Source organism: Phocoena sinus, chromosome 13 (genome assembly GCF_008692025.1).
Source record: "Phocoena sinus isolate mPhoSin1 chromosome 13, mPhoSin1.pri, whole genome shotgun sequence".
Lineage (NCBI taxonomy): Eukaryota > Metazoa > Chordata > Mammalia > Artiodactyla > Phocoenidae > Phocoena > Phocoena sinus.
Window position 1 is genome coordinate 21,428,820 of NC_045775.1, and position 25,722 is coordinate 21,454,541.

The 25,722-nt window shown below is 50.1% G+C and overlaps 3 protein-coding genes across 6 annotated transcripts in view; 2 read left to right on the plus strand and 1 right to left on the minus strand.

Annotated features, from left to right (window-relative positions):
- Positions 1-309: 309 nt before the first annotated feature.
- On the plus strand, positions 310-11,761 carry NRBP1 (nuclear receptor binding protein 1). Its single transcript, XM_032652982.1, has 18 exons — positions 310-466; positions 3,207-3,436; positions 3,621-3,743; positions 3,932-4,033; positions 4,420-4,509; positions 4,663-4,703; positions 5,072-5,166; positions 6,672-6,755; positions 6,939-6,997; positions 7,157-7,255; positions 9,526-9,658; positions 9,860-9,965; positions 10,110-10,160; positions 10,259-10,394; positions 10,605-10,658; positions 10,746-10,809; positions 11,070-11,125; positions 11,210-11,761. Exons 2-18 carry the CDS (start codon positions 3,227-3,229, stop codon positions 11,312-11,314), a joined length of 1,608 nt encoding a protein of 535 aa, XP_032508873.1. The 5' UTR covers positions 310-466; positions 3,207-3,226; the 3' UTR covers positions 11,315-11,761.
- Positions 11,762-11,846: 85 nt separating this feature from the next.
- KRTCAP3 (keratinocyte associated protein 3) lies at positions 11,847-13,524 on the plus strand. Of its 4 annotated transcripts, XM_032652985.1 has the most exons (7): positions 11,847-11,987; positions 12,143-12,327; positions 12,403-12,462; positions 12,630-12,836; positions 12,961-13,095; positions 13,197-13,310; positions 13,431-13,524. In XM_032652985.1, the coding sequence occupies exons 1-6, from the start codon at positions 11,957-11,959 to the stop codon at positions 13,269-13,271; spliced, it is 693 nt and encodes a 230-aa protein (XP_032508876.1). In that variant the 5' UTR covers positions 11,847-11,956; the 3' UTR covers positions 13,272-13,310; positions 13,431-13,524. The 4 variants fall into 4 exon arrangements, with proteins under 4 accessions (XP_032508876.1, XP_032508875.1, XP_032508874.1 ...); XM_032652984.1 differs by having other exon boundaries at positions 12,143-12,462; positions 13,428-13,524; XM_032652983.1 differs by having other exon boundaries at positions 12,143-12,462.
- A 71-nt stretch (positions 13,525-13,595) lies between these two features.
- Positions 13,596-25,722, minus strand: part of IFT172 (intraflagellar transport 172) — a 41,569-nt gene continuing 29,442 nt past the window's right edge. The window contains exons 26-48 of the mRNA XM_032653325.1: positions 24,885-24,974; positions 24,196-24,293; positions 23,883-24,018; positions 23,682-23,798; positions 23,200-23,342; positions 21,485-21,578; positions 21,259-21,323; positions 20,886-21,066; positions 20,533-20,642; positions 20,282-20,411; positions 17,645-17,743; positions 17,330-17,439; positions 17,137-17,200; positions 16,960-17,046; positions 16,550-16,666; positions 15,860-15,970; positions 15,550-15,669; positions 15,168-15,263; positions 14,886-14,945; positions 14,712-14,810; positions 14,246-14,399; positions 13,948-14,039; positions 13,596-13,738 (exon numbers count right to left, since the gene is read on the minus strand). Of these exons, the coding sequence (XP_032509216.1) occupies positions 13,649-13,738; positions 13,948-14,039; positions 14,246-14,399; positions 14,712-14,810; positions 14,886-14,945; positions 15,168-15,263; positions 15,550-15,669; positions 15,860-15,970; positions 16,550-16,666; positions 16,960-17,046; positions 17,137-17,200; positions 17,330-17,439; positions 17,645-17,743; positions 20,282-20,411; positions 20,533-20,642; positions 20,886-21,066; positions 21,259-21,323; positions 21,485-21,578; positions 23,200-23,342; positions 23,682-23,798; positions 23,883-24,018; positions 24,196-24,293; positions 24,885-24,974 (2,463 nt within the window). The 3' untranslated portion in view covers positions 13,596-13,648. The remainder of the gene's footprint in view (positions 13,739-13,947; positions 14,040-14,245; positions 14,400-14,711; positions 14,811-14,885; positions 14,946-15,167; positions 15,264-15,549; positions 15,670-15,859; positions 15,971-16,549; positions 16,667-16,959; positions 17,047-17,136; positions 17,201-17,329; positions 17,440-17,644; positions 17,744-20,281; positions 20,412-20,532; positions 20,643-20,885; positions 21,067-21,258; positions 21,324-21,484; positions 21,579-23,199; positions 23,343-23,681; positions 23,799-23,882; positions 24,019-24,195; positions 24,294-24,884; positions 24,975-25,722) is intronic.

Below are 25,722 nucleotides of genomic sequence, written 5' to 3' on the forward strand. Positions count from 1 at the left end.
TCCTCTCAGATTGAGGCTACGTCTTTCGCTCCTTTTGTCTTTGAGTCGGACTAGAACTGTCATGGCGCCTTCAAGAAGAGGGGGGAGGCCTTCCCTTCGCCCAGCAGAATCATCGGGGGCACCAGGACCGGACAGAGGGGTGGACAGAGAGACAGGCCCCACTTGAGACCGAAAACACCGAACCCTCCAAGAGGTCTCAGCCGGACAGACTCTAGGGGAGGAAACCGGGTTGAAGACTACCCCTGCGAGCGACCGTCTGCCCGGGGTACCGCCCACCCTGGCCGCCCTGTCCAATGGAAACCCAACGGCACTGCGGCACCGCCCATCTGTTGGTCCGGACGCCGCGAAGGCGGGGCCCGTAGTTCGGTTGCGCCGCGGAGCGCAGCTGTGAGCGAGTCTTTCTGATCCGGGGCCCCGGAACCCGAGCTGGAGCTGAAGCGCAGGCTGCGGGGAGCGGAGTCGGGAGGTGAGCGCTGAGGGGACTGAGAGGGAGGGAAGGTTTCCGCTAAAGGACGAGAGGGTCGGCCTCCGCGGCCAGGACGGTGGGATCCCGGCAGGCGGGTGTCTGGAGGTGGCCCTGCTCACTCGGCAGCCAAGGCCCGGCCCGCCGGAGCCGAGAGTACACCTCGGCCCCACAGTCCCTGCTCGGCCCTCCCCGACCGTCCCCGAGCGGCGGCGGCAGCGCCCGGAATTCTGCGGACGCGGGGCGAGAGGCCCCGGCGTTCGTGTCGAACTCGGGCTGACGAGAGGCGGGGCCGGCGGCGGGGGCGGGGGCGGGGGCGGCGGTCGCGGGCCCGGCGGCCTGCGGAAGCGCAGCGTCGGGGCCGCGCCTGCTCGCGGGGTCGGCGCGCCGACTGCGCGGGGGCGTGGCCTGCGCCCCTGACTGGGCCGCGGGGCTGGCCTTTGGTGAGGTGGCTGCGGCTCGCTGTAGGGCCGGCCTCGGGGCCCGACGGTCCCTCGCTGACAGCGGGCTAGGCGACCTGTTGGAGTGTGAAATTCCTCCCCGAGCTTGCTTGTTCTGCAGGTCTCAGGCCTTCTTTGGTCCGCTGAAGGTGAGGGCGGGCGAGAGGCCTGTGAGCTGTTGCTGAGGAGTTGAAATGCTGAGAAGCTGCAGCCCCAAAAATGAAAAACTTTGCAGGGGAAAACTTTGCAACGATTTACCTACACTGCACGGAAGTGAACACTAGGCATCTCGGGGTGGCCAGGAGATTCCCTTGAGGGGCGTCAATGGCATTTTCCATATGTGATCTCATTTAAACCTCTGAACGACCGACCCTGAGACAAAAACTCCAGTGTTGCCATCAGCAGGGGGAGTGCTGGGGGATCTTGGGCATTGCCTTCATTTTGCCTACGGAGGGGGGAGAGATTGGGGAGGGAGAAGACAAGCACATTCGAAGAGCATCTATGACTGGTGAAGGTTTGCCCTCTCTTGCGGTGCCCTGCTGTGGATTAATTGTGCCCTGGGTCCAGAAATTTCTTTAGAGCCCATTGGCTACAGGCTTTCTGTATTAGAATTCCACTGGTATTTCTTATAATGTAGCTGGAAACTTTACTTAGCTGTTCAGATTAAGGATGCATTCTATAAATAAAGTAACCCATATGAACTTTCTTACCATTTTTTTAAAGCTACTTTTCAGGTAGATTACTAAGACTGGTTGATTGAAATCTATGCTAGGCAAGGACCGAGAAAAAAACATAGGCGAAATGACATCTTGCCAGATTTTCTCTGTAGTGCTTTGTTTGCCCTCTGATATTTACTGGAATGTCATCTAATAAAATCTCCTGGCTTGGGTTAAACACAGTGTAGGTTGGGGGCAGAGATGGGCAGAAGGGGGCATCTGAGAGTTCTAAAAAGAAATGAGGGCTTTTCAGAAAGTTGGCGTTGATCAGAAGCGTGTGTATTTTGAACTGACTTACTGGAGCAAATGTACTTTACAGGATATCATTTTCATCCTGGCGAGCACTCCCTTGAGCCCAGCACACATCAGATTCCAACTCCTTCACGGCCTTCGTTCTTAGAGATATGGGATAACATTCAGGGATTGTCCTGTGATTCTTAAGTTAGTGACATTTAGCTTTTGAGGATTCTTTTTCTTTAAGTAGCCATGTCAGTGTATAATACTATACACTAGTTAGTATAAAATGTTATACTATATAGTGTTTTTTCCTATAATGGCTGTGTCTTGAGTTATTTGTACTTGAAAGGAATACCTATGTCAGAGGATGGAGGCTTTGAGCCATGTGAATGAAATGAAAGCTGGAAGCTTAAAGTCTTAGCTCTGCCTTAAATTTGCAGCTTTATGAGTGTGGGCATCTTATTTATTTTGTTCACTATTGTATCTCAAGCACCTAGCTCAGTGCTTGGCCCGCAGTAAGTGCTTAATAAACATTTGTTGAATGAGTGAATGAAAAATAGTGTTGCTAATACCCACCCATTTGCCACACTCACATCACAGGGAGGGTGAGGTCATCAGGGATGAAGTCACTAGCCACTGCCAGTCACCTGGCCCAAGGGTAGCCTCATCATGGACTGGCAGGCTCGTTCTGTGCATAGGAGAGATGGACAGTGAATGCCAAGATTAGTTCAAGTAGAATAAATCAGCTGAGGGGTTCAGCTGAATAAATTGGTTGAGAGTGCTACAGCTCTAGATCTAGAGCTGGTTCAGTGGAACATTTGGGGGTCTGGAGTCATCTGTTCCAAATAGTGCCCATGTACCTTGGTTCTTGAGCACAGTGCAAGAGGTAGGTGAGGATTCACAGAGAAGGCTATCGGGTAAGTGTTTGCTGAGAAGGAATGAGGCCCCTGATTTTGCTGTTCATTTGGACCTTACTAAACACGGGTTGTACTACCGTAAATCTTGTGCTTGCCACTCCTGGGTGAGTCATTTTTTTTTAAGTGATAAAATATGTTTATTAGCATAATTAAGCATAGCAGCATATTCTTTAAGCTTAAAATATACTTCAGTTGCTCACTGACCTGGGTGAGTCATCTTCAACCAAGATAGCTCCCCTTCTCTAGACTAGGAGAGTAGTTAATGTTTAGGGTTCACACAGGACTAATTCTGATTTTGGATTTAAAGGAAACAAGGGAGGTATATGTTTTGTTTTCTTTTTAACCCCAGATTAGGTTATTAGGATGGAATCTTTATAGAATCTATCCTAACCCTCTCTGCCTTCTCCCTTCTCCCTTGCTCCAACCAATGCAGGCCTGAGTGTTTGTTCCAGCATGTCGGAGGGGGAGTCCCAGACAGTACTCAGCAGTGGCTCAGACCCAAAGGTAGAATCCTCATCCTCAGCTCCTGGCCTGACGTCAGTGTCACCTCCTGTGACCTCCACAACCTCAGCAGCTTCCCCAGAGGAAGAAGAGGAAAGTGAAGATGAGTCTGAGATCTTGGAAGAGTCACCCTGTGGGCGCTGGCAGAAGAGGCGAGAAGAGGTGAGGTAGTAGTAATGTTACTCTAGAGAGTGAAACTAAGAGGTAAAAAGTGGAGGGGCAGAGTCTCAGCGGGGCAGACCAAACTTCAACAGGTCAGAGCCTGGGAGAAGATGATCGTACGGAGTATTAAAATAGAGACTTCGTGTGGTAACTTTAATTCCCTTTCATTTGAATTTCTTCTCAGGTGAATCAGCGGAATGTACCGGGTATTGACAGTGCATACCTGGCTATGGATACAGAGGAGGGTGTAGAGGTTGTGTGGAATGAGGTACAGTTCTCTGAGCGAAAGAACTACAAGCTGCAGGAGGTAAGTAATGGTGAAAGAATGCAGCCTGTGGGATGTTAGAATGCTGGTGTAAAGAGGAATTGGGGTTGGGAAGCTACTATGAGAAGAGTACATTGGGGTTAGATCATTTCTAGGGGGGATAGGGAATGGCTTTTTAGGATGATAATGCTTTCTGAACCCTGTTATCCCAATGTCTCCCCTGCTTCCAGGAAAAGGTCCGTGCTGTGTTTGATAATCTGATTCAGTTGGAACATCTCAACATTGTCAAGTTTCACAAGTATTGGGCTGACATTAAAGAGAACAAGGCCAGGGTAAGAACTTTTTCCTGAGCTTACTGCAAAGAGACTAGCTACACTTACTGTTCATTCTATATTCAGAAAAAGATAGTTTTGAAACAGAGCTGGAATCAGCTGCTGTTGAGATGAGAGTAGGGCTATGACCACCACCTGTGCCTTTTGTCTGGTTATAGTCGGGACAGAAATCAGTGAATTTTTGTTTCTTCCTTCCCGTAGCTCATATTGCTCAGTAGTTTTCATTGCCCTATTAAATCTAAGGAAGTGATGCTAAGAACGAAAGAGAGATACTTTATTAAGAAAAACACCAGGCTTCCAAATTTTATGTATATGTTGTATATGTGTTACCTAGATAAGGGATCATTTCTACTATAAGGCTTTATTTGTGTGCTTTGCCTCTCCAGGTCATTTTTATCACAGAATACATGTCATCTGGGAGTCTTAAGCAATTTCTGAAGAAGACCAAAAAGAACCACAAGACTATGAATGAAAAGGTATGGAGGGAGAGCAGAAAAAGCTTTAGGCTAGTTTGGAGGTTTAAAAAAGATTATGTTAATTACGAAGCTGATCAGGATGGGATGGAGGGAACTGGTTGGAGGGTTAAGAGAGGGGATTACTGCTGACCCTTGGATCAAACTCTGTTCCAGGCTTGGAAGCGTTGGTGCACACAAATCCTCTCTGCCCTAAGGTAAGTAATATCTGGTTAGTGTCTTTCCCATATTTATTCCTGATTTAGTTCCTCCAAACAGATTTCAGGGCACTACTCTGCTGTTCTTTTCTGCCTCTCCCCACTCTCTTTGAGTCATATACTTCAAGATTAGGCCCCATCGGTCTTTTAAAGGGTTCATCCTAACGCATTGACCACGATGCTGTCTCCCACCTCTTTCTCCTAGCACTTATCCAGCTATTTAACTCATCAGGCATGATGGAGATTCAGAGTGTGGGTATTATCTTTGTGGTGACCAGCAGGAGACCAGGCCCTTGCTCCTCTTAGCCCTTGGGATCCCCCTGCCCTAATTTCCCAGTGGCCCCTCTAACAGCCCAGTGCCCCCACAGCTACCTGCACTCCTGTGACCCCCCCATCATCCATGGGAACCTGACCTGTGACACCATCTTCATCCAGCACAACGGACTCATCAAGATTGGCTCTGGTGAGGGGAGGGAGAGGTTCTGGGCAGGGGAGCCTCGGGAATTTGGGAACCATGGGGGTAAGATGAAAGGAATGGGGGAAGACAGAGCAAAGTTCTGAGGTGTGGGCTGGTGATAAGAGAAAGGATCTTACTAGGGGTAATTTATAGAGAGAGGCCAGTCAATTAGTGGAGAAGGTGTAGGGTCTAATCTTGTACCTTTTTGGAGGGAAACGGGTTAATACAGAGATCTTGACAGGAGGTTGGGAAAGGGCAAGGGTTGGGTGTAAGGTATGATTTGAGCCCCTGGGGCCAGACGCTACCAAAGGAGGTTCCAGGCTGTGCCTGCTGTGAGTGCTTTCATTTGCTGTGTATACGTGTGCAGTGTTTAACATTTCTGTGTGCCGTGTCTGTGTGTTGTTTGTGTGTCCATTTGTCTGGGGCTTGGCTGCTCCATCGCTCACAACTTTTCTCTGTTTTCCTCCCTCCCGCTTACGGGCTGCTCTGTTCCCAACAGTCTTTCATAGGATTTTTGCTAATGGTGAGAGCTCCCTCTGCCCTACTTGGGGCGCTGTTTGTGCTTCCTCTGCTCCCCTTTGCGGCTGCCCAGTGCATGCAGTCGTGGGAGCAAACACCGTTCCCCTGCCTAATTATGCCTGCTTGGCTTCTGTGCTACCAGCCCTCCCCATGCTTGCTTTTCCATAACCTGCTTGTTTCCTGTGGATTCTGCCTGGCTGGCCACTTACGTCCAGGATTCTTAATCGCCCTCATCATCAGGCTGGTTCCCTAAGTCATACTGTGCTCCCAGACTCTCTGTGACTTGTAGTCATTGTTTATGATCCGAGTGAGTCCAAATTGGGCCTGGCCCTGGTTCCTCATTCAGCTCTGTGGCAGGCAATGTTGAGGAATAAGAGAGTAGACCAGGGGTCTAAAAATTTTTGTGGATTACAAGTGAAACTGATTTAAGGGTATTGGTTCAGTTTTGAGCTGTTTTTGAGTTTCAGTCAGTAAAGGTGGGTAAGAAGGAGGCTGTCTACTTGGTTGTATGTTAATCCTTCTTATCCATCTTCATCCAAGTTTCTGAGGTCTCTTAATTGCTACAGATTAGGAAGGGCTGCCTGTGTTTTTACATTGTTTGCAGGGTGGATGAAAGAACTAGACCAAACGTTTTCATGTGATCTGGGGTTAGGTGTACCTGGGCTTTGGGGAAGGTAAGCAGATCACAAGTGGGTTTTTCCTTAGACTGTGTTGTTCCTTGCCAGCCCAAAGCCCCTGTGTACCTGTTAGTTTAGTGTGGAGCCTTTGCTGCTACTGACTTAGGGACCTTAGATGAGAAGCAGTAGACCTGAGAAAGGGGAGATAGGTGGTGTTCATGTTTAGTCTGGAGTTCATGATGGGAAAGGGATAGGTTTGCGCCTGTTGAGGGTTAGAGACTTCAGGAGAGAATTTGTCTTTTGGGGGCCTCTCTCTGGAGTTAGGCTGTGCTTTGTTGATGGTGGTCAGATTGTGGGTATCTCCCCTACTCCCAGTGGCTCCTGACACTATCAACAATCATGTGAAGACTTGTCGGGAAGAACAGAAGAATCTCCACTTCTTTGCACCAGAATATGGAGGTGAGGCATCCCAGTTTCTCTGCCCTGTGCCCATACCCCAGGTTTTCCACTTTACAACCTGAGGGTCGGAGGTAACATAACTGAAACTTTCGTCCTTCTCTACTGGCATGCAAAAAGTTAAGACACCTCTGCCATGCCCTGCCCAGATCCTCTGATTCACCAAAGCTTCTCTGTTTTCCCTAGAAGTCACTAATGTGACAACGGCAGTAGACATCTACTCCTTTGGCATGTGTGCACTGGAGGTGAGGAGACCAGAAGGGTGGGTAGTGGAAAGGGGTCAAATTAGAAGATAGAAGGGAAATGGAGGGTTGACAAGTAAGGTACTGGTCTTGAGGGAGTGATTGTGGGAGCACTGAGGTTCTTAGGTCTCTATTTTTCCTTTTTATTACTCCTCACCGCAGATGGCAGTGCTAGAGATTCAGGGCAATGGAGAGTCCTCATATGTGCCACAGGAAGCCATCAGCAGTGCCATTCAGCTTCTAGAAGACCCATTACAGAGGGTAAGAATCTTCAGGATCACCCTCCTTAACAGACTTTGAAATGTCTTCAGATTTTTCTTCCTTTTACCTACTGGGAATATGCTCTCTTCTAAGAGTAAGAAAACATAAAGCAGAAAGGGCACTCAAAGTAGTGAACATTTCCCTAGGTGTTTTTGGTACACACACACACACACACACACACACACACACACATTCTCTCTCTTTCTCTCTCTCTCTCTCACAGGTTAGGGGTTTAAGATGGGTAATATTGGGGGGCTTCCCTGGTGGCGCAGTGGTTGGGAGTCCGCCTGCCGATGCAGGGGACGCGGGTTCGTGCCCTGGTCTGGGAGGATCCCACATGCCATGGAGCAGCTGGGCCCGTGAGCCATGGCCGCTGAGCCTGCGTGTCCGGAGCCTGTGCTCCGCAACGGGAGAGGCCACAACAGTGAGAGGCCCGCGTACCGCAAAAAAAAAAAAGAAGATGGGTAATATTGGGACTAAAGTTTGTGTGTTAACTTAGGTTTGTCTATGTGGAGGCAAACTAATTTGATGGTTACCTCAGGTAATTGGTATACAGTCTCAGACAACCATCTTGGTATGTATTTTCCTTTCATACAGGCATGACCATTATTGGCACACACCCTTTTATTTATTTATTTATTTATTATTTATTTGGCTGTGCCGGGTCTTAGTTTCGGCACGTGGGAATCTTCATTGCCGCTTGCAGGATCTTCGTTGCGTCATGCGGGATCTTTAGTTGCGGCATGCGAACTCTTAGTTGTGGCCTGTGGGATCTAGTTCCCTGACCAGCAATCAAACCCGGGCTCCCTGCATTGGAAACGCAGAGCCTTAGCCACTGGACCACCAGGGGAGTCCCAACCATCTTGATATTTTTGAACAAATCAATCAGTTTGAACTACTCAAACCAGTTATTTGGGGTTTTGTATTTATATAGTTTTAGTTAGGGAAAGTGCCCTGAAATAAATGAGCTAAGATTTAAAGGATATAGGGCAGGACTTCCCTGGTGGCGCAGTGGTTAAGATTCTGCGCTCCCAATGCAGGGGGCCCAGGTTCGATCCCTGCTCAGGGGACTAGATCCCACATGCATGCCGCAACTAGGAGTTCACATGCCGCAACTAAGACCTGGCACAACCAAATAAAGCATAAAACAAAAAATGGAAAAATTAAAAAAAAAAATAGGATATAGGGGTTATGAATCAGGAAGTAGACTATAGTAAGTAGGGTCTGGACAGGAAGGTCCAAACAAGGTTAGTTTGTAACTCATTAGATGCTTATAAAAGGGAGGAGGATAATATGTATAAAATGGATAACTAATAAGAACCTGCTGTATAAAAAAATAAAATTCAAAAATTCAATATAAAGGGTGGGGGAGGAGGGAAGAGAAGGAAGATTAGTGGGAAGTCTTGAGGCTAGTGTGGAATAAGTTTCTAGTTCAGTGTCAGGGTGGGCTGTTCAAGTAAGAGATTAGGTATATGGCCTTGTTGGCCTTCTAGATTGAAAGGAGGAGAGCAGGTTAACTGTCATGGGACCTGTGGGGTTAGAGGGAGCATGGGGAAATCCAGTGAATTTAATAAATGATGTAGTGGACAAAGGAAATTGTGGTGGTAGGCTTGGGAAATAAAAAGATGGTAACTATTATTGACCACAGTGGGTGAGTTTGGAAAGAGAGAGGTAAATTTGGTGAGGGTTGGAGAAGGTAGGCAGTGAGTGGGCTGATAAAGCAGAGAGATAGAAAATAAGAAAAAAGAAATCATAAGTTTGAACAGTAAAGAAAAAAAGCTTGGGCTTCCCTGGTGGCGCAGTGGTTGCGAGTCCGCCTGCCGATGCGGGGGACGCGGGTTTGTGCCCCGGTCCGGGAGGATCCCACATGCCGCGGAGCGGCCGGGCTCGTGAGCCATGGCTGCTGGGCCTGCGCGTCTGGAACCTGTGCTCCGCAACGGGAGGAGCCACGGCGGTGAGAGGCCCGCGTACCGCAAAAAAAAAAAAGAAAAAAAGCTTGCGATTGGGGAGCAGAAAAATAATGAAAACCAGAAAGACAGTGAATGATACCTTTCATATAATACCTTACAGTTTTCGAAGTCCTTTCAAAAACATTAGCAATTTGAAAACAAACAAACAAACAAAAAACAACATTAGCAATTTGTTCTCTCAGCCAGTGCTGAGCACCTAGTATGCACACAGCCTTGTACTAGATATAATATGAGAGAGAGAGACGAACACAGTGGAGTGCTTGCCAGATGCCTGCTCCACTCCCTTGTTCCCCTTTCTAGGAGTTCATTCAAAAGTGCCTGCAGTCTGAACCCGCTCGCAGACCAACAGCCAGAGAACTTCTGTTCCACCCAGCACTGTTTGAAGTGCCCTCGCTCAAACTCCTTGCTGCCCACTGCATTGTGGGACACCAGCGTGAGTCCTCTTGACCCTCCTAGGAATTTTTTTTTTCCAGTCTGGAGCCTTGTAACTCTCACTGGCATGTTTCCTTTCCTCTTCTACTTCCAAAGGGATTCTTTCCATTCCTCCCCCACCCTCCCCCAGGACCCCTTGTGCCTTCTGTGATATTAATCTGAACTATCCTTCCATAACTTCCCATTCCATCATGCCCTCCAGACATGATCCCAGAGAATGCTCTGGAGGAGATCACCAAAAACATGGATACCAGTGCTGTACTGGCTGAAATCTCTGCAGGACCAGGAAGAGAACCAGTTCAGACGTTGTGAGTAACTGAGAGGTTCTGAAAGGGACAGATTGGTCATTCCCACCCTGAGGTTTCTGTCAACTGTCCATTCTCTGGGAGTGGTCGAATCTGCTGTTTTTGCTCGTTTCCTTCCTTCCATCTTCCTTCTCTTTTCTTCTCCAGGTACTCTCAGTCACCAGCTCTGGAACTGGATAAATTCCTTGAAGATGTCAGGTGAGAGAAGAATGAGAAAAAAAGCTTCCTTGAGGAGGCAGGGGTGGGTGTCCTAAGACATCCACGGAGCCCATCCGACTTTTCTGATCTCCACTTAGGAACGGGATCTACCCCCTGACGGCCTTTGGGCTGCCTCGGCCCCAGCAGCCACAGCAGGAGGAGGTGACATCACCTGTGGTGCCGCCTTCTGTCAAGACTCCAACACCTGAACCCGCTGAGGTGGAAACCCGCAAGGTGGGGCTGTGTGGGTGTGGCTGTCTCTGTGGTTGTGGTGGAAGGGAGAGAGGACATCTCAGATAAGGCTTTGTCCTTTAGAAAGAAGAATGTGTTTCTGCTCCCTGGCGTTCATGTCCCGTGGGCTGGAAAGGCTTCCAGCTCTTGGGGGGTTTTTGCTCACTGGTCCCTACGCTAGTGACCCTCTCTGTCCCCTCTCCCTATCCCTAGGTGGTGCTGATGCAGTGCAACATCGAGTCGGTGGAGGAGGGTGTCAAACACCATGTAAGGCTCAGGGCCAGGGCTGCATAGGGCTGGGTGGCCAGAGGGTGGGGAAGGGGAGCCTCATTTTCTGACTGTCCTACTCTCCAGCTGACGCTTCTGCTGAAGCTGGAGGACAAACTGAACCGGCACCTGAGCTGTGACCTGATGCCAAGTGAGTCTCTCCTTTCCCTCAGAGGATGGAGAGTCTATGAGCCTTATCTGTGAGGGACATATTCAGGGGTGGGTAAGGTGACAGGGCAGTAACACATTGACTCACGTAGAATGAATATCGTCGCCCCTAAAATTGGAGGGTGGATCTGACAGTTTTGCTTGTGTCATTCTTTCCCAGCCAGGGTCACCTGACTGGGGCTGTTCCAAGGGCCCTGTGCCCCTCACTGCTGTACTGTACTCACCCTCTCCTGTCTCTGTCAGATGAGAACATCCCCGAGTTGGCGGCGGAGCTGGTGCAGCTGGGCTTCATTAGCGAGGTGAGGTTTCTGCCTCCAGCCGCCCCTGCCGCCCCGCTGCCCCCGCTCTCCTCCGCCTGGTCTCACTGAGCTCCTCCCCTTTAGGCGGACCAGACGCGACTGACTTCTCTGCTGGAGGAGACCCTGAGCAAGTTCAATTTTGCCAGGAACAGCACCCTCAACTCAGCCGCTGTCACCGTCTCCTCTTAGAGCTCACTCGGGCCCAGCCCCTAATCTGAGCTGTGGCTGTCACGACATGTGCTACAGCCTTCCTGCCCCTTCCCCCCAGACAGTATTACCCTGTGAAGCCCCTCTCTCCTTTATTATTCAGGAGGGCTTTGGGGCTCCCTGGTTCTGAGCATCACCCTACCCACCCCTCCCCTTCTCTTCCATCCCTCTGCACTTTGTTTACTTGTTTTGCACAGACGTGGGCCTGGGCCTTCTCAGCAGCCGCCTTCTAGTCGGGGGCTAGTAGCTGATCTGCTGGCTCCCGCCCAGCCTGTGTGGAAAGGAAGCCCACGGGCGCTGGGAGCTGAATTCTACAATCCCGCTGGGGCGGACGGGGCGGGAGAGAAGGGTGGTGCTGCAGGGGTGGCCCCGGGGGGCCATTCGATTCGCCTCAGTTGCTGCTGTAATAAAAGTCTACTTTTTGCTACGCGCGTCGTGTGGGTGTGTGGGTGTGGGTGGGTGTCTGTGTGTGTGTGTGTGTGTGTGGGCGCGCGCGCCTGCCTCTCCCGCCAGGGGGCGCGGAGGTTGGGCTGCAGGTGCTCAGGGAGAGCGGAACTGGCCGGGGAGCGAGGGCGGGGCCAGGGCAGGTAGAGCTGCCCCGCGCCGGCCAGCGCTGAGGAACCGATGAAGTGCCGCTGCCGCCTCTGCGTTTTCGGTAATTTCTGGCCCCTCTGGTCGCGTTCTCCCCCGAGCGCCCACCCTGGACCCGACCTACGCCCCGTGGCCTACTGGGGGCGGCAGCGAGGGGCCTCCGCCGACTCGGCCGTCTCCTCTCCCGCTCAGGCCTGCCCCTCCCCCCGTGCTTTGCAGACGCGGCCAGGGGGCCCCGGCGGCTCATGCACGTGGGCCTGGCGCTGATCCTGGTGGGCCACGTGAACCTGCTGCTGGGGGCCGTGCTGCATGGCACCGTCCTGCGGCACGTGGCCAATCCCCGCGGCGCCGTCACCTCGGAGTACACCGCCGCCAATGTCATCTCCGTGGGCTCCGGGCTGCTGGTGAGCGGGGCCGGGCCGTGGGGCGGGCGGTTGGCGCTGGAGAGCGGCGCGGGCCTCAGGTTTTGTTTCTTCCAGAGCGTTGCCGTGGGACTTGTGGCCCTTTTGGCATCCAGGAACCTTCTTCGCCCACGACTGGTGAGGGGATTTCTGGAGCTTTAATGAGGAGGCCAGGAGTCAGGGAAATGGGGGCTGGCTCAGCTTCATCTCTGGTGGGAGGAGGAGCCCCAGATGGAGTAACCTAGGTGTCAGTGGGAGAGGCAGCCACCCCCAGGCTGCTCACCCTGACCTTCTGCCCCTGCTAGCACTGGGCCCTGCTGGCACTAGCTCTGGTGAACCTTCTCTTGTCTGCTGCCTGCTCCCTGGGCCTCCTCCTTGCTGTGTCATTCACTGTGGCCAACGGCGGCCGCCGTCTTATTGCTGACTGCCATCCAGGACTGCTGGATCCTTTGTTACCACTGGACCAGGGGTCTGGACACACTGACTGCCCCTTTGACCCCACAAGAATCTATGTGAGTCCATTCTCTTCCCAGCCTTTTTGCGGTCCACAAAGCCTTGGTCCTGCCCTTTAATCGCCCCTACTTGCCACTCCTGCCCTGCTTCCTCTAGCCTCCCCCCCCTTCCTTCACCTTTTAGGATACAGCCTTGGCTCTCTGGATCCCTTCTTTGCTCATGTCTGTAGCTGAGGCTGCTCTATCTGGTTACTGCTGTGTGGCTGCGCTCACCCTACGTGGGGTTGGGCCCTGTAGGAAGGAAGGGCTACAGGAACAGGTAAGGAAGATGCACAGGAAGGGTTCATTCAACACAGAATGTGTTGTAAAGATGCTGAATTATATACAGGGCTGGAGTACTAACCCCACCCTCTTCTGTAGCTGGAGGAACTGACAGAGCTTGACCTTCCTAAATGTAAGAGGCAGGAAAATGAGCAGCTACTGGATCAAACTTGAGAAATCCGGATATCACAGAAGAGTTGGGTTTAGGGACAGGTAATGGGCCAGGAGGATTGTGGCCTGGGAAAGGGTGGTGGCAGGGACCACTCTTAGAACTGGGTTGGGCCTTTGCTGTGCTGTTGCCCTCTGACGCAGGCTCTTCCTTCTGTCAAGCAGGTGCTGATCCGGAGGCTCAGTCCACAAGGATCTTCCACTGACCCCTAGGATATGTTTATATAATAACAGTTGTAATAAAAGAACTTCTACTTGATTATGATTCCTTTTGGGGGAAAGGGGCGCTGGGCTAGTGTTGGGGGTGAACTTGATCAAAGAATACGGTGGTCTCAGTTACTTACAAGACTTTAATGAGGGATGGAACCTACTAACTCTACCAGTTACTGAAAGGAGAAGCTGGTGCTGGGCAGTCCTCCACACCACTGACTGATGAACTTCAGTACGTCCTGGCACACAGGGCTGTGGGAGGTCTGTGAGGAAACAGAGAGCATGAGGGGAACTCAGCAGCGCTGGGAAAAACATTCCTAATACAAAGAAAACTTGTTCCATCTCAGTGTGGGGAGCAGGGTTCAGGCCTGCACCTGCCCTCTTGACAACACCTCCCCTACCCTGCACGGCTGCTGGTGGGTTCTTCAGCGCTGTTCTCCCTACCCCCATCTCTCAAGCCTTCCTCTCTAACCTTGATGGCCATAAGGAACTTATTCCAGTTGTCCTTGTTAGCTGCCTTCCCTGGCCGCTTAAATTCAATTTTGTTCCTCAGAATGGGGTATCCTGGAGGGGTGGGGGGAGAAAAAAAAGATGAACTGGAGTTTGCGATGGATTGAGGGGGAAGAATGAAGAGCAATTTAGGGGTAGAAAGTAGGACGTTCTTGTCTTCTGCATCCTTTACTGAATCACAGTAAAACAGTTTCTTGATCCCGCTGTTTTTCCCTCCTTTCCACCCACCACAGAATATGGGGTGCTGTAGGGTTCTGTACCTGTAATGAGGCAGGGCAGTGCCCGAACTCCAGTGCTGGCCGCCACCAGGGAAGCCTCGTAGGCACCGCGCTCATCCCGAGGTAGAACCTGCTCCAACCGCTGGTCCATTGAGATTGTGAGCACCCAGTCTCGAACCTCTTCTCTCTGAGCCTCCTGGGAAGGACAGAGCAGCTTCACGCAGGGCAGGGCAAGTGGAAGGTGGTGGGTAGAGGGTTTGCTGAGCCGTCATCCTGTGTGCCACCTTTCACCCACAAACGATCCTCCTTGGATTGGCGGTCACAGTCACAGCCTTAGCTTTTTCCTCTGCTTCTACTTTCACTGAACGAACAGTGCGGCTGAGGCCCTTCCAGAGACTTTGCTGACTGATGTCATTACAAAGTGTTGGGAGGACCATCCTAAAGTGGCCTCCTTTTCTAGTGCACTCACACTCCTAAGGCCTCCTGTTCTCCAATCCTGTGCCCTTACCGGGACGTGCTGCTTGGCTGGGAGTGGCACCTCAAAGGGAATGTCTGTATCCTGAAAGTCAGAGTGGTCAAGGGCATCCAGAGTCCCTTCTTCAATTGCCTGCGGCAGAGTGGGCAGCCATGAGATAGGCACAGGGAAAACCTCCCAACCTCTGGGCACAACTGCCCTACTCACATCGGTCAGATCCAAAAAGCGGTTGAGGAAGATGAAAGCCATGTTCTCCCAGCCAACTGCCTGCACCAGAGAAAAGGTGCAAGTGGGAGTGAGCAGATGGGTGTGGCTGTGTGTCTCCAGGATGCAGGGGGGAGAACCCAGGAAGATACAGGAAAATGACCTCCTCCATAACGTCAGCCCCACGCTCAGCTCTGCTCTACCTGAGCAGCTGGGATTTCCTACTTCGCAACTTTTGATTTCCTTCTCTCCTGGGCCCCGCCCTTGCTTGGCCCCATTGCTCACCTTGGCAGCAATGCCTGCTTCATAGAAGGCCTTGTCTGCAGGTAGTAGCTGGGTGTGACGTAAGAGTGAAACAGAAAGCCTGGCAGCCACAGTTTCCTATGGATTAAAGTCAAAGCACTATGATCCTGGCACCGTGTGACTGAGCTGCCAGACCAATGATCTTATAACTAAGGCAGCCATAGAACCAGAAGACCAACAATCAATATCAAATTGCTCTGGGTCATGCAGTTCTGGGTCTTAGTTTTTTTTCATCTGCGCAAGAGAACTGGACCTAGGAGAGCAGTGGGCCAAGCTTGAGACCGTCCAGAACTTGAATTCATTCAACTTCATACATTTGAAGATGTGTCTGTAAGACTGAGAGCTCCTCCCCACTCTGTCTCACCAGCTGTTTGATGCTCTGGGCCGCAGAGCGAGTGGCATAGTAATGAGCGATCAGCAGCATGGTCTCGAACTCCTCATGGGCTGGAGAGTTTGCCTCACTGGACTTCACCAAGTTTTCACACTAGAGCAGGGAGAGTGTACAACCTGGGTCAGGGGTCAGAGGAGTGCCAGGGCCAGAGTGGTCAACTGATGGCCACCTGGACAGAGGAAGGTAGAGTCCGAGGGTGAAGGTTTATGTGCGTGAAAGAAAAGACGAGGACAGGGACAGGCGGAGTAGCCTTTCTGCTCTGCTGTCCACCCGACTTCCTCACCAGGTTGAAGAGGACGTCCCGAAGGTCAGCCCAGTTGTGATAGGCCTCGGCACTGTTGGTCCCAGGGGAGCTCACCATGTCAGTGAAGATCCTTCTGTAGATGTTGAAGTTCTGGAGGTGGAGGGGGAAGGAGAGCTGAGTGAGAAGAGCACAACTAGAAGAGAAAGTCAGGGGAAGTGGGGCCAAAGAGGAAAACTGGCTGTAAATGTGTGCGTGTGCAGAGGAGCTATGGGACGCTGCTGGAGAAAGTGGTATTTTAAGAGAAGAGGAAGAAGAAGGGCAAGAAAAAGCGATTTCTTCCTATCTGGTGCTCTGTGGGTGTGGGCAAATGTGGGACTGTGAATGTGCCGTCATACTGTTAACGGGGTGACAGTGTCCAGAGAGCTGTGATGTTCAGATAGGAGAGCGGTGCTCGCTCTGGAGGAAGTTAGGAAGGCCCTAGGGTCATCTCTGAAAGACTGTTCCCTGCGTGTTAGCTAAGAGCACGGGGAGGTTGTTGGGTGTTCCTTCCAAAGGTGAATCCTCTAGAGAGGCTGTACATTCCTGAAGAGGCTGGGTGGGGTCTCTGGGGACGATGATCTCTAATGAAAGAATCCTTTGAGAAAACAGTTCCTGAGGGCGTGAGTGGTTCTTGAGGAGAAGGTAAGAATTTCCTTGAGGAAACGTTCACCCCAAGGAGCTGGCTGATACCTGTGGGTTAGCAGGGGCTCCGTGTTGCACATACAGGGCCAGTGCCTGGGCACAGCCACCCTCTCGGATCAGGTGAGTCGCATACAAAGCCACGTACTTGTGCAGAATCTTGTAGTTCTGTTCCAGGGGTGCAGGAAAAGCAAGGGGAGGTTAGGGTCAGTAAGACCAAGCAGTGAGGGTGGGGTGGTGACTTGAGGCCATGGATTTGTTTAGGTGGCCAAGGGCATATGCAAGCCAGGCCCAGCTAGGCCTCTGACCCCACTGTCAGAGTGTGAAGACTGAGCTCTCTGACGCTGATTAGGGATCTCTGGGGTTTGGGCTTTGGAGGAAGTAAGAGAGACAGCTCTGGGACAGGTGGGGAGTCAGAAAAATACACAGAAGAGCTGGGAGTGGGATGAAGAGAGGAGTACCTGCTTGGTAGCTGTTTCAATGCACTTGTCCCACTGGCCCTGCTCCACATATAGGTCCAAAGCAGCCACCACATCCACACCCACCAGCTACGGATCAGTTGAAAAGAGAGTTACACGAGGAGAAAGAGAGAGAGAGAATCTCTTGAGCTTGCCTCCTGCTGACTCTGCCAATCTCACCGAGTCCACTTTGCCCTGGTTCTTGAGGAACTCTTTATAATGCTGGTCCACATAGTCTTCATACCTGTGAAAATGTGCAGAGATCTTGCACTTCATGGTCCTGGGATGCACACCCTTCCCATGAGAACTTTCTCCCAATCTTTACAAAAGGAAGTAAAAGAGAATTTCTAGTGAGAAGGGGTCATGAACTTACCGGGGATCTAACTCCTTAGCCACACGCTTGGCCTTGTTCCATTCCTCACCCTCAATGAAAGCATCGACCGCTTCCTTGACTAGGTCCAGGTTCAGATAGAGCTCTGCAGCCTGCACAGTGGAAAGTCAGAGACGAGATCATCTTTCCCCTCCCTCCCCAGTCTCCCCTCTGGGAACTCTCTGTGAACTCTGGGGAAACAGAAATGCATGCCATGTCTGCCAGGAGACCACTTCATACAGCTTCCTGAGTGCAGGTGTCACCTTTCCACCCATCCCTGTGCAATCTATTTCTATTCAGTCCCAGCACGCTACTTACTGCACTGTGCTTTCCAATTCCAATCAGCTGGGGTCCCACAGCCCGAACTACTTCCAGACTGCGTTGGGGAGGTAGAAACTTGATGGAGAGTTCAGCTGCCTGAGTGGTTGAACAGAAGATAGAAATGGGTAGGAGAGACAAATATTGCTGGGGGGTCCTCGACCTGCTCTGTTTTATTCCCTCCAGTTGCCAACTTTCTTGCACTCTCCCTCACTTTCCGCCCTCTTGGGCAAATCCTGCCTCATGGTCCATCAGAGCCTTTCAATAGAGGACCTATCTCTTCCTCTCAACTCATCCTCTTTCAGACATTCATCGCTGTCTGAGATCACTGCATTTGGTCCTGTCACCTTTGACAAACTGGTTTCTCAAGTTCTTTGTCCCTAACAGAATCTTGGTAGCATGGTACAGAGAAAGAACCCCTAAAATCGGAGCCCAGGGCATTCTGCAACTATTTGTTTTAGGCTTTTCTGAGCTTCAGTTTCTTCACCCATAAGAGTGATGGTCAGGGCTTCCCTGGTGGCACAGTGGTTAAGAATCCGCCTGCCGGGGCTTCCCTGGTGGCGCAGTGGTTGGGAGTCCGCCTGCCGATGTAGGGAACATGGGTTCGTGCCCCTGTCCGGGAAGATCCCACATGCTGTGGAGCGGACGGGCCCGTGAGCCATGGCCGCTGGGCCTGCGCCTCTGGAGCCTGTGCTCCACAGCGGGAGGGGCCGCATCAGTGAGAGGCCCGCGTACCGCAAAAAAAAAAAAAAAAAAAGAATCCACCTGCCAATGCAGGGGACATGGGTTCGAGCCCTGGTCCGGGAAGATCCCACATGCCGCGAAGCAACTAAGCCTGTGCGCCACAACTACTGAGCCTGCGAGCCACAACTACTGAGCCCGTGAGCCACAACTACTGAAGCCTGCGTGCCTAGAGCCCATGCTCCGCAACAAGAGAAGCCACTGCAGTGAGAAGCCCACACACCGCAACAAAGAGTAGCCCCCGCTCGCCGCAACTAGAGAAAGCTCGCGTGCAGCAATGAAGACTCAATGCAGCCAAAAATAAATTTTAAAAAAATTATCGAATCTTTAAAAAAAAAAAAAGAATGACGGTCAGTCTAGGTTTGTACTGTCCAGAACAGCAGCCACTAGTCACGTGGCCAGTACCAACTGCGATGTGCTGTAACCTTAAATGTTTCAAAGACTTTAGTATGAAAAAAGGAATGTAGAATACCTTGATAAATTTTTATATTGATTGCATGTTGAAATAATAGTTTCGATATATTGGGTTAAACAGAATATAATTATTTTCACCTGTTTCTTTATACTTATTTGAATGTGGGGCTACTAGAAATTTTAAAATTACGTGTATGACTTAAACCTTTGTGACCTGCATTATATTTCTACTGGACAGTGTTGGTCTAGATGACCTTGGAGACCTCTTCTAACCCTAAAACTCAGTAATTCTAAAAACCCAAGTGTTCCATGAGTTCACTCTGTTTGCACTGTGATGCTGACATCCTCACCAGATTTTAATTTCCACACGGTCCAGTTTAGCTATAGTCTATGCTAATCCTCCTGGTCTTCCCCCACCTATTCTTGCCTCTCTTTCTTTCTTTCTTTTTTCTTTTTTTAAGGTTTTGGCCACACCCCATGGCATGTGGGATCTTAGTTCCCCGACCAGGGATCGAACCCACACCTACTGCACTGGAAGGCAGAGTCTTAACCATTGGGCCGCCGGGGAAGCCCCTTGCCTCTCTTTCTTTACCTGCCAAACCCTTCAAGGCTTAAAGTGCTCCCATCCAGGAAGCCACCCTCTGACTAATCTGAAGAAGGTACAGTCATGAACAGACCCAAGTAAACAATGCCCCAGAGGAAGATACAGAAGATGCTTAATACTTGATTAAAACCTGTTAAACTCTCTTAAATAGTCCTCAGTCCTTTCTACTTCCTTCCCCTCCAACTTCTAGGGGCTATTCAATTACAAGGCCTCACAAACCTAAGGGAAATTCTGCAGGGGCATCAGCACACCAACATTTTATCCAGGGGCTGATCCATCTCACCCCTTCATAACTCCTAATACCATATTTCCCTGCATCTAAGGCACATCATTAAAAGATACATGTATCCCCCTCTCAAAGACACCAAGAATCTGTCGTAGAATTGATGAAACATATTAGCTTGGCTTAATCTCCTAGAGCCTTCTTTTCAGGAGCTGCTGGGTAGACAAGGGGCCTCTGCTTTTTTCATGGCCTCCATCTGGCCCAGCTCCAGGGTCTGGATTTGCCCTTCCAGCTTTGATCCCAAGCCTACCTCCTCCCTCACAAGGGCTCCCCTACCCCAGCCCACAGAGATCTCACCCTTCTCTGAACTCTACTTGAATCACCCACTTCAGTCTTCACTAAGTTGCGATATTAACTAATTGAGCCACATGTTAGTCTACCTTCCCCCAATTTCTGGCTCTCCGGGTTCTATGTTATATCCCTTTTTATAGCCTTCATAGGTTCTGGATCTAGCATCTAGCAAGCACGCAGTAGATACCTGCTACCTGATTGAAAACAAAAAGACACAGAAGGAAAAAGATGAATGTCTGAGAAGGAATGCTGGATGTGAACGGGGGCCTGGAAGCATAGGGCCAGGCAGGTGTGGCAGCCTCACCTTCATCCAGCACTTCTCTACCAGGCTGCTGCTTCCTGCATCCCGCACTTTGAGGTAACAGTCGACTGCACGGCTGTATTCTCCAGCCTGCTCCCACTGTCGCGCTTGCTCCACCAGTCCCTCCATGCCCCTGTGCGGACGAGTGTGCTCGTGACCAGGAATGGGGAGGGGCAGTGTGGCCGATTCTGTGCACACCTTCTGACCATCCACCCCCAGCCCTGCCGACATTTCCGGGTCCCCTGGCTTCACACCTGGCCCCCTTCTTGGCAGCTTCCCGCTCATACTCCTCCTGCAGTGCCTCCAGCTGGCCAGGCACGTAGTCCTTGCAGATCCGCAGGGCATCGCTCCATAGTCCAGCCTCCTGCTCAGATTTCCAGGTATCAGGACAGTTAGCGGCAGGCATGACAGCTTTCCAGTGCCACTCAGGTGCCATGGCCCACTGATCCCTAGGTCCTTGGACTTCTCTTCCCCTTCCTCTTTGTCTCCTTCCCCCTCCCCAGTGTTAACCTCCTGTATCATTCTCAGTACCAGGGCTCAGTGTAGTGCTCTGTGGGCTCTCACATCCTCTCACCCTGCCCTCATGGCCCTGAATCTGCTGACCCACCTTATAGTAATTGAGGGCCAGGCCTGGTCTCTGGGCCCGAAGCAGCAGCCCTTCTGCTTTCTGGAAGTCTTTCTCCTCCAAGGCCCCCCGGGCCTGCCCCACGAGCACCTCAGCAACACTGTCAGGGTCGTGGGCCTCGGCCACACGCTGAGCTGCCTCCCAATCCTGGTTATGGACAAACCTGCTCCCAGATGAGGACAGAGAGGAGGCTGAGTATAGGAATGAGGCCTCCACGATGAGAGGCAAAAAGCCATGTCACTGAGGGGGTATAAGATTTATTGGTACTAGGTTTAGATGAAGGTGAAGATGACAATGAAAGATCCTGGGGCTGAGTCTGGGAGGACAGGATTAAGGAATTTATGGGGTAACTCACATGAGGACTGCTTCCTTGGGTTTACCAGCCCTGATGAATTCAGCTTCAGCCTCTTCAAATTTTCCCTAGACGGAGAGAAAGGCAGCCATACATGATGAGACAGAGATCGGCATCACAGGCAGCCATGAGACAGGTGGTTTGAATGCCTGGCAGCAGTGGGCTAGGGGATGGGAAGGAGGGCTCTGTGGTCAGAGTCAAAAGCAATGGAGAACAATCACATCCATACCTCATCCTCCAGGTACATAGCGTATCTGAGATGAATCTCAGGGGTTTTGTGCTTGAGGGCCAGCCGAGAGAGTTCAAAAGCAAATTCAAAGGAGCTGAAATGGAAGGTGCAGATAAGGTTTGCTTACTCTATACTCCCTTTTATAAGGGGAAAAGAAAAACAGAGGGCAAGGATTGAGGGGAGGAAAAGGCACAGATTAAGAAAGACAATCAATATGAAATGATAGAGAAGCACAGAGAGCACAGCACTGACAGGGAGGAATGACTCCTGGTGCTCTGACCACCTCCTCCTGAGCCACGTCTACACTAGCAGAAAAATAATCTTCCCAAAACAAGTAAAACTATCCATAGCAGTCTGACTCAATGCAGGATTACTACTGGTGTTCTTAACATTTACTTAAGAAAAGCTCACTTTGGGCAGAAGGCCTGAATAAACGTTTTTCAAATGAGGATACACAGATGGTCAACATGAAAAGATGCTCTAATCATCTAATCATCAGAGAAATGCAAGTCAAAACCATAATGAGATAACAACTCGCACCTGTAAGAATGTCTATCAACGAAAAAGGTCTACAAATAGCAAATGTGGGTGAGGATGTGAAGAAAACAGAACCCTTGTGCACTGTTGGTGGAAATGGAATTTGGTGCAGCCAATAGGGAAAAGAGTATGGAGGTTCCTCAAAAAACTAAAAAACAGAACTACCATATGATCCAACAATTCCACTCCTGGGTATGTATCTGAAGAAAACAAAAACACTAATTAGAAAAGATACATGCACCCCAATGTTCATAGCAGCACTATTTACAACAGCCAAGATATGGAAGCAACCTAAGTGTCCATCAACAGATAAATGAATAAGGAAGATGTGGTACATACATACAATGGAATACTACTCAACCATAAAAAATGAAATTTTGCCATTTCCAACAACACGGATGGACCTGGAGGGTATTATGCTTAGTGAAATAAGTCAGACAGAGAAAGACAAATACTGTATGTTGTCACTTATATGTGAAATCTAAAAAAACAAAACAAACAAATGAATATAACAAAACAGAAACAGACTCACAGATATAGAGAACAAACTAGTGGTTACCAGTGGCGAGAGGAAAGGGAGGAAGGTCAAGACAGGGCTAGGAGATTAAGAGGTACAGACTACTATGTATAAAGTAAATAAGCTACAAGAATACGCTATACAGCACAGGGAATATAGCCAATATAATAACTTTAAATAGAGTATAACTCATAAAAATATCGAATCACCATGTTGGACACCTGAAACTAATATTATAAATCAACTACACTTCAAAAAATTAATAATTTAATTTAAATTATTTAATTAAACTTAATTTAATTTAACTTAATTTAAAAAAAGAAAGAAAAGTTCATTTTGCATTTAATGGAATCACACTTCCGTTACTCAGAAGTAAGTTACTGGCTTAGTGCATTTTAGCTTTAAAAGCTGTTCTCTTTCCACCTTTCTCCTTAGAACAGCCAAAGATTAAACACCATTCTGAGCCTCCTGGGGAACAGGAGCAGAGTTACTAATTCATTCTTGCCTCTCTATCGGGTTCGTCCAAGGATCTCTCCTGACCACATTTCTTCACTCTTGCTTCAGCCTCTAGAAATGCTTTTCGGTTATACATCAATTTCCTTTCTCTATATAGAGGCTCTGTCTGGAATGGGGCCAGCAGAGAGAAGGCTTGGGGCCTCACCAGTTGTCAGCAGCATGGTCAAGAGCAGCTTCCAGGAGTCCCAGCTTACTGAGCAGTCTAACTGCAGCCTCACCTCCCAGGCTCTTTGCCCACAGATAGGCCACGTGTTTGTGGGCATTAGCTCCTCCGTGAGCCTTGGCCACCTGAAAAGCAAAGCCACTTGGCAATCCTCCAATACAGGGGTACATGGCTGCTCCCTTCTCATCTCTGACCTGACCTCAGCTTGGAAAAAGATCAGGTGCCTCTCCTAGAACAGTAGGAAGAGGGCTAAGTTTCAGGGTCTATTAACCTGATTAGGGTCCCAGGATGGATTTCAGGTCGTTCACAAACCATTAAAATTGTATGTGAAATTTTGTGCGTAGGTGTGGACTTTTTTCAAAGACACCCATGACCAGTTTAGAATTAGACAGTTACTTGAGAGTGGGAAAGAGGGATGGATGAACCCTGTACATCCTTATCCAGTAAGGGTAAGAACTCCTTACCCGGTAGGCCTCTTCCCAAAGCCCATTGGACCGGTACATATTCACTGTTGCCTTCCACTCCTGGGCCTCGAGGTAGTGATATTCAGCCTCCTGTAGTCGGCCTTCAGCCTCCAGCTCCTGGGGAGAGGTGGATCAGGATGGGAGAGGGGGCGATGGAGCCTGTTTGGGGGAGAGATGGGCGGGGGCAGGAGGAGGGCTCACCTTGCCCAGATGCAGGTGTGTGTCGCTGAGGAGATCTGGGTGGTGCTTCCCTACTAGGCGGATCATATCATCATATAACTTGTGCTTTTTGAACATGGTGATGGCAAGATCAGGCTCTTCCACTGTCACATATAGCCTGGGAATAGGAGATATACCTGCGGCCTCCTAGACCCAGATTCCTGCTGCTAGAGTCGTTCCTAAGGGATTCTGTCACTGCCTTCTGGGCAGAGGGCACGTTATCTGCAGACCCCATCCCTCCCTCTAGCCCTGAAGCCCCATCTCCTGCTACACCTCCCCTGGGGCCACGGCTCACCTTTCAGCCTCGCGGTACTTGCCCTGCTTCTCCATCTCCTGAGCCTGGGTGATGTACAGCACCGACACATCTTCTGGTCTCATGCACTTCATTGCCAGCTGTGCGGACACACAGAGCCAGGGTAGCTTCAGGCACCAATTCCCAAGGGAAGCAGAGGGAAATGCAGAGCGCACAGGGAAGTGGGGCTTCAAGGGAGCCTGTTTTCTCAGGAACTCTGAACCTTCCCAACAACCACAGGCGTTTGGTTAGTGTCACTCTCCTAGTCAGTTCAGGGAATCCCAAGTCCATAATGAGCAGAGTAAGAATTACATTCTGCTAAGGCAGGAGGGTCAGAGATACCCTGTGCTGGGGGCACCTGTTCCCACTACCTTACTCCTACTGTACCCACTGGGCTCTGGGAGCAGAAGCGAGAATGGTTACCAGTGTGGCTAGAGCTTCAGCGAGGTATTTCAGATTCCCTAGCCCCCAAGCCCATCTGCTGTGTTCAGAATCGCAGGTTTGGGAACAAGGGCCTCTCTTCATCCTTGCCTTTCCCCGTGGCTAGGGATCAAAGTTACCCAGACTGTATTTTGGTACTCTTCCTCAGCTTTCAGGGAACCCAGCGAAGTGGGTATATCAGAGACTAAGGAAAGTGGCAACATAACCACAAAGGTGGAATTCTTTTCTCATGAACTCCGCCCATTCCCTACCTTGTGGGCTTGCTCCCAGCGGCCAGCCTGGGTGTACATGTCTATGGCATCTTTCGTCCGGTCTCCCTTAGTGTAGAGCTCCTCAGCAATCTGTGGTTGAGACAGGCAGAGGCAAAAGGTCAGAGCATCAGAGTGAAAGCAGCCTGTAGGAGGAAAGAACAAACCTCAGTGGGGATGGAGCAGAGCCTGGGATACCATTATCCTATAGTCACAGAGAAGACAAGACGACTACAGGTGTTTCAGACTTTCTACTGTTTTGAAAAAAGACCAGCCTGAAACAATATGAGGACAATACAGTGGGAGTTTAAGAGGGCCTCATGTTTCTGCAATGCAAGGCAATTCTATACTGTAACTATGTTGGAGTTATTCTTTTTTTTTTTAATTAATTAATTTATTTTTGGCTGCGTTAGGTCTTCATTGCTGTGTGCGGGCTTCTCATTGCGGTGGCTTTTTTTGTTGCAGAGCATGGGCTCTAGGTGCGGGGGCTTCAGTAGTTGTGGCTCGTGGGCTCTAGATCGCAGGCTCAGTAGTTGTGGTGCACAGGCTTAGTTGCTCCGTGGCATGTGGGATCTTCCCAGACCAGGGATCGAACCCGTGTCCCCTGCATTGGCAGGTAGGTTCTTAACCACTGCGCCACCAGGGAAGTCCCTATTCTTTTTTTTAAATTTTAATTTAAAAAAAATTTTTATTGAAGTGTGGTTGATTTACAATGTTGTGTTGATTTCTGCTGTACAGCAAAGTGATTCAGTTATACGTGTATATATATATTCTTTTTCATATTTTTTTCCATTATGGTTTATCACAGGATATTGAATATAGTTCCCTGTGCTATACAGTA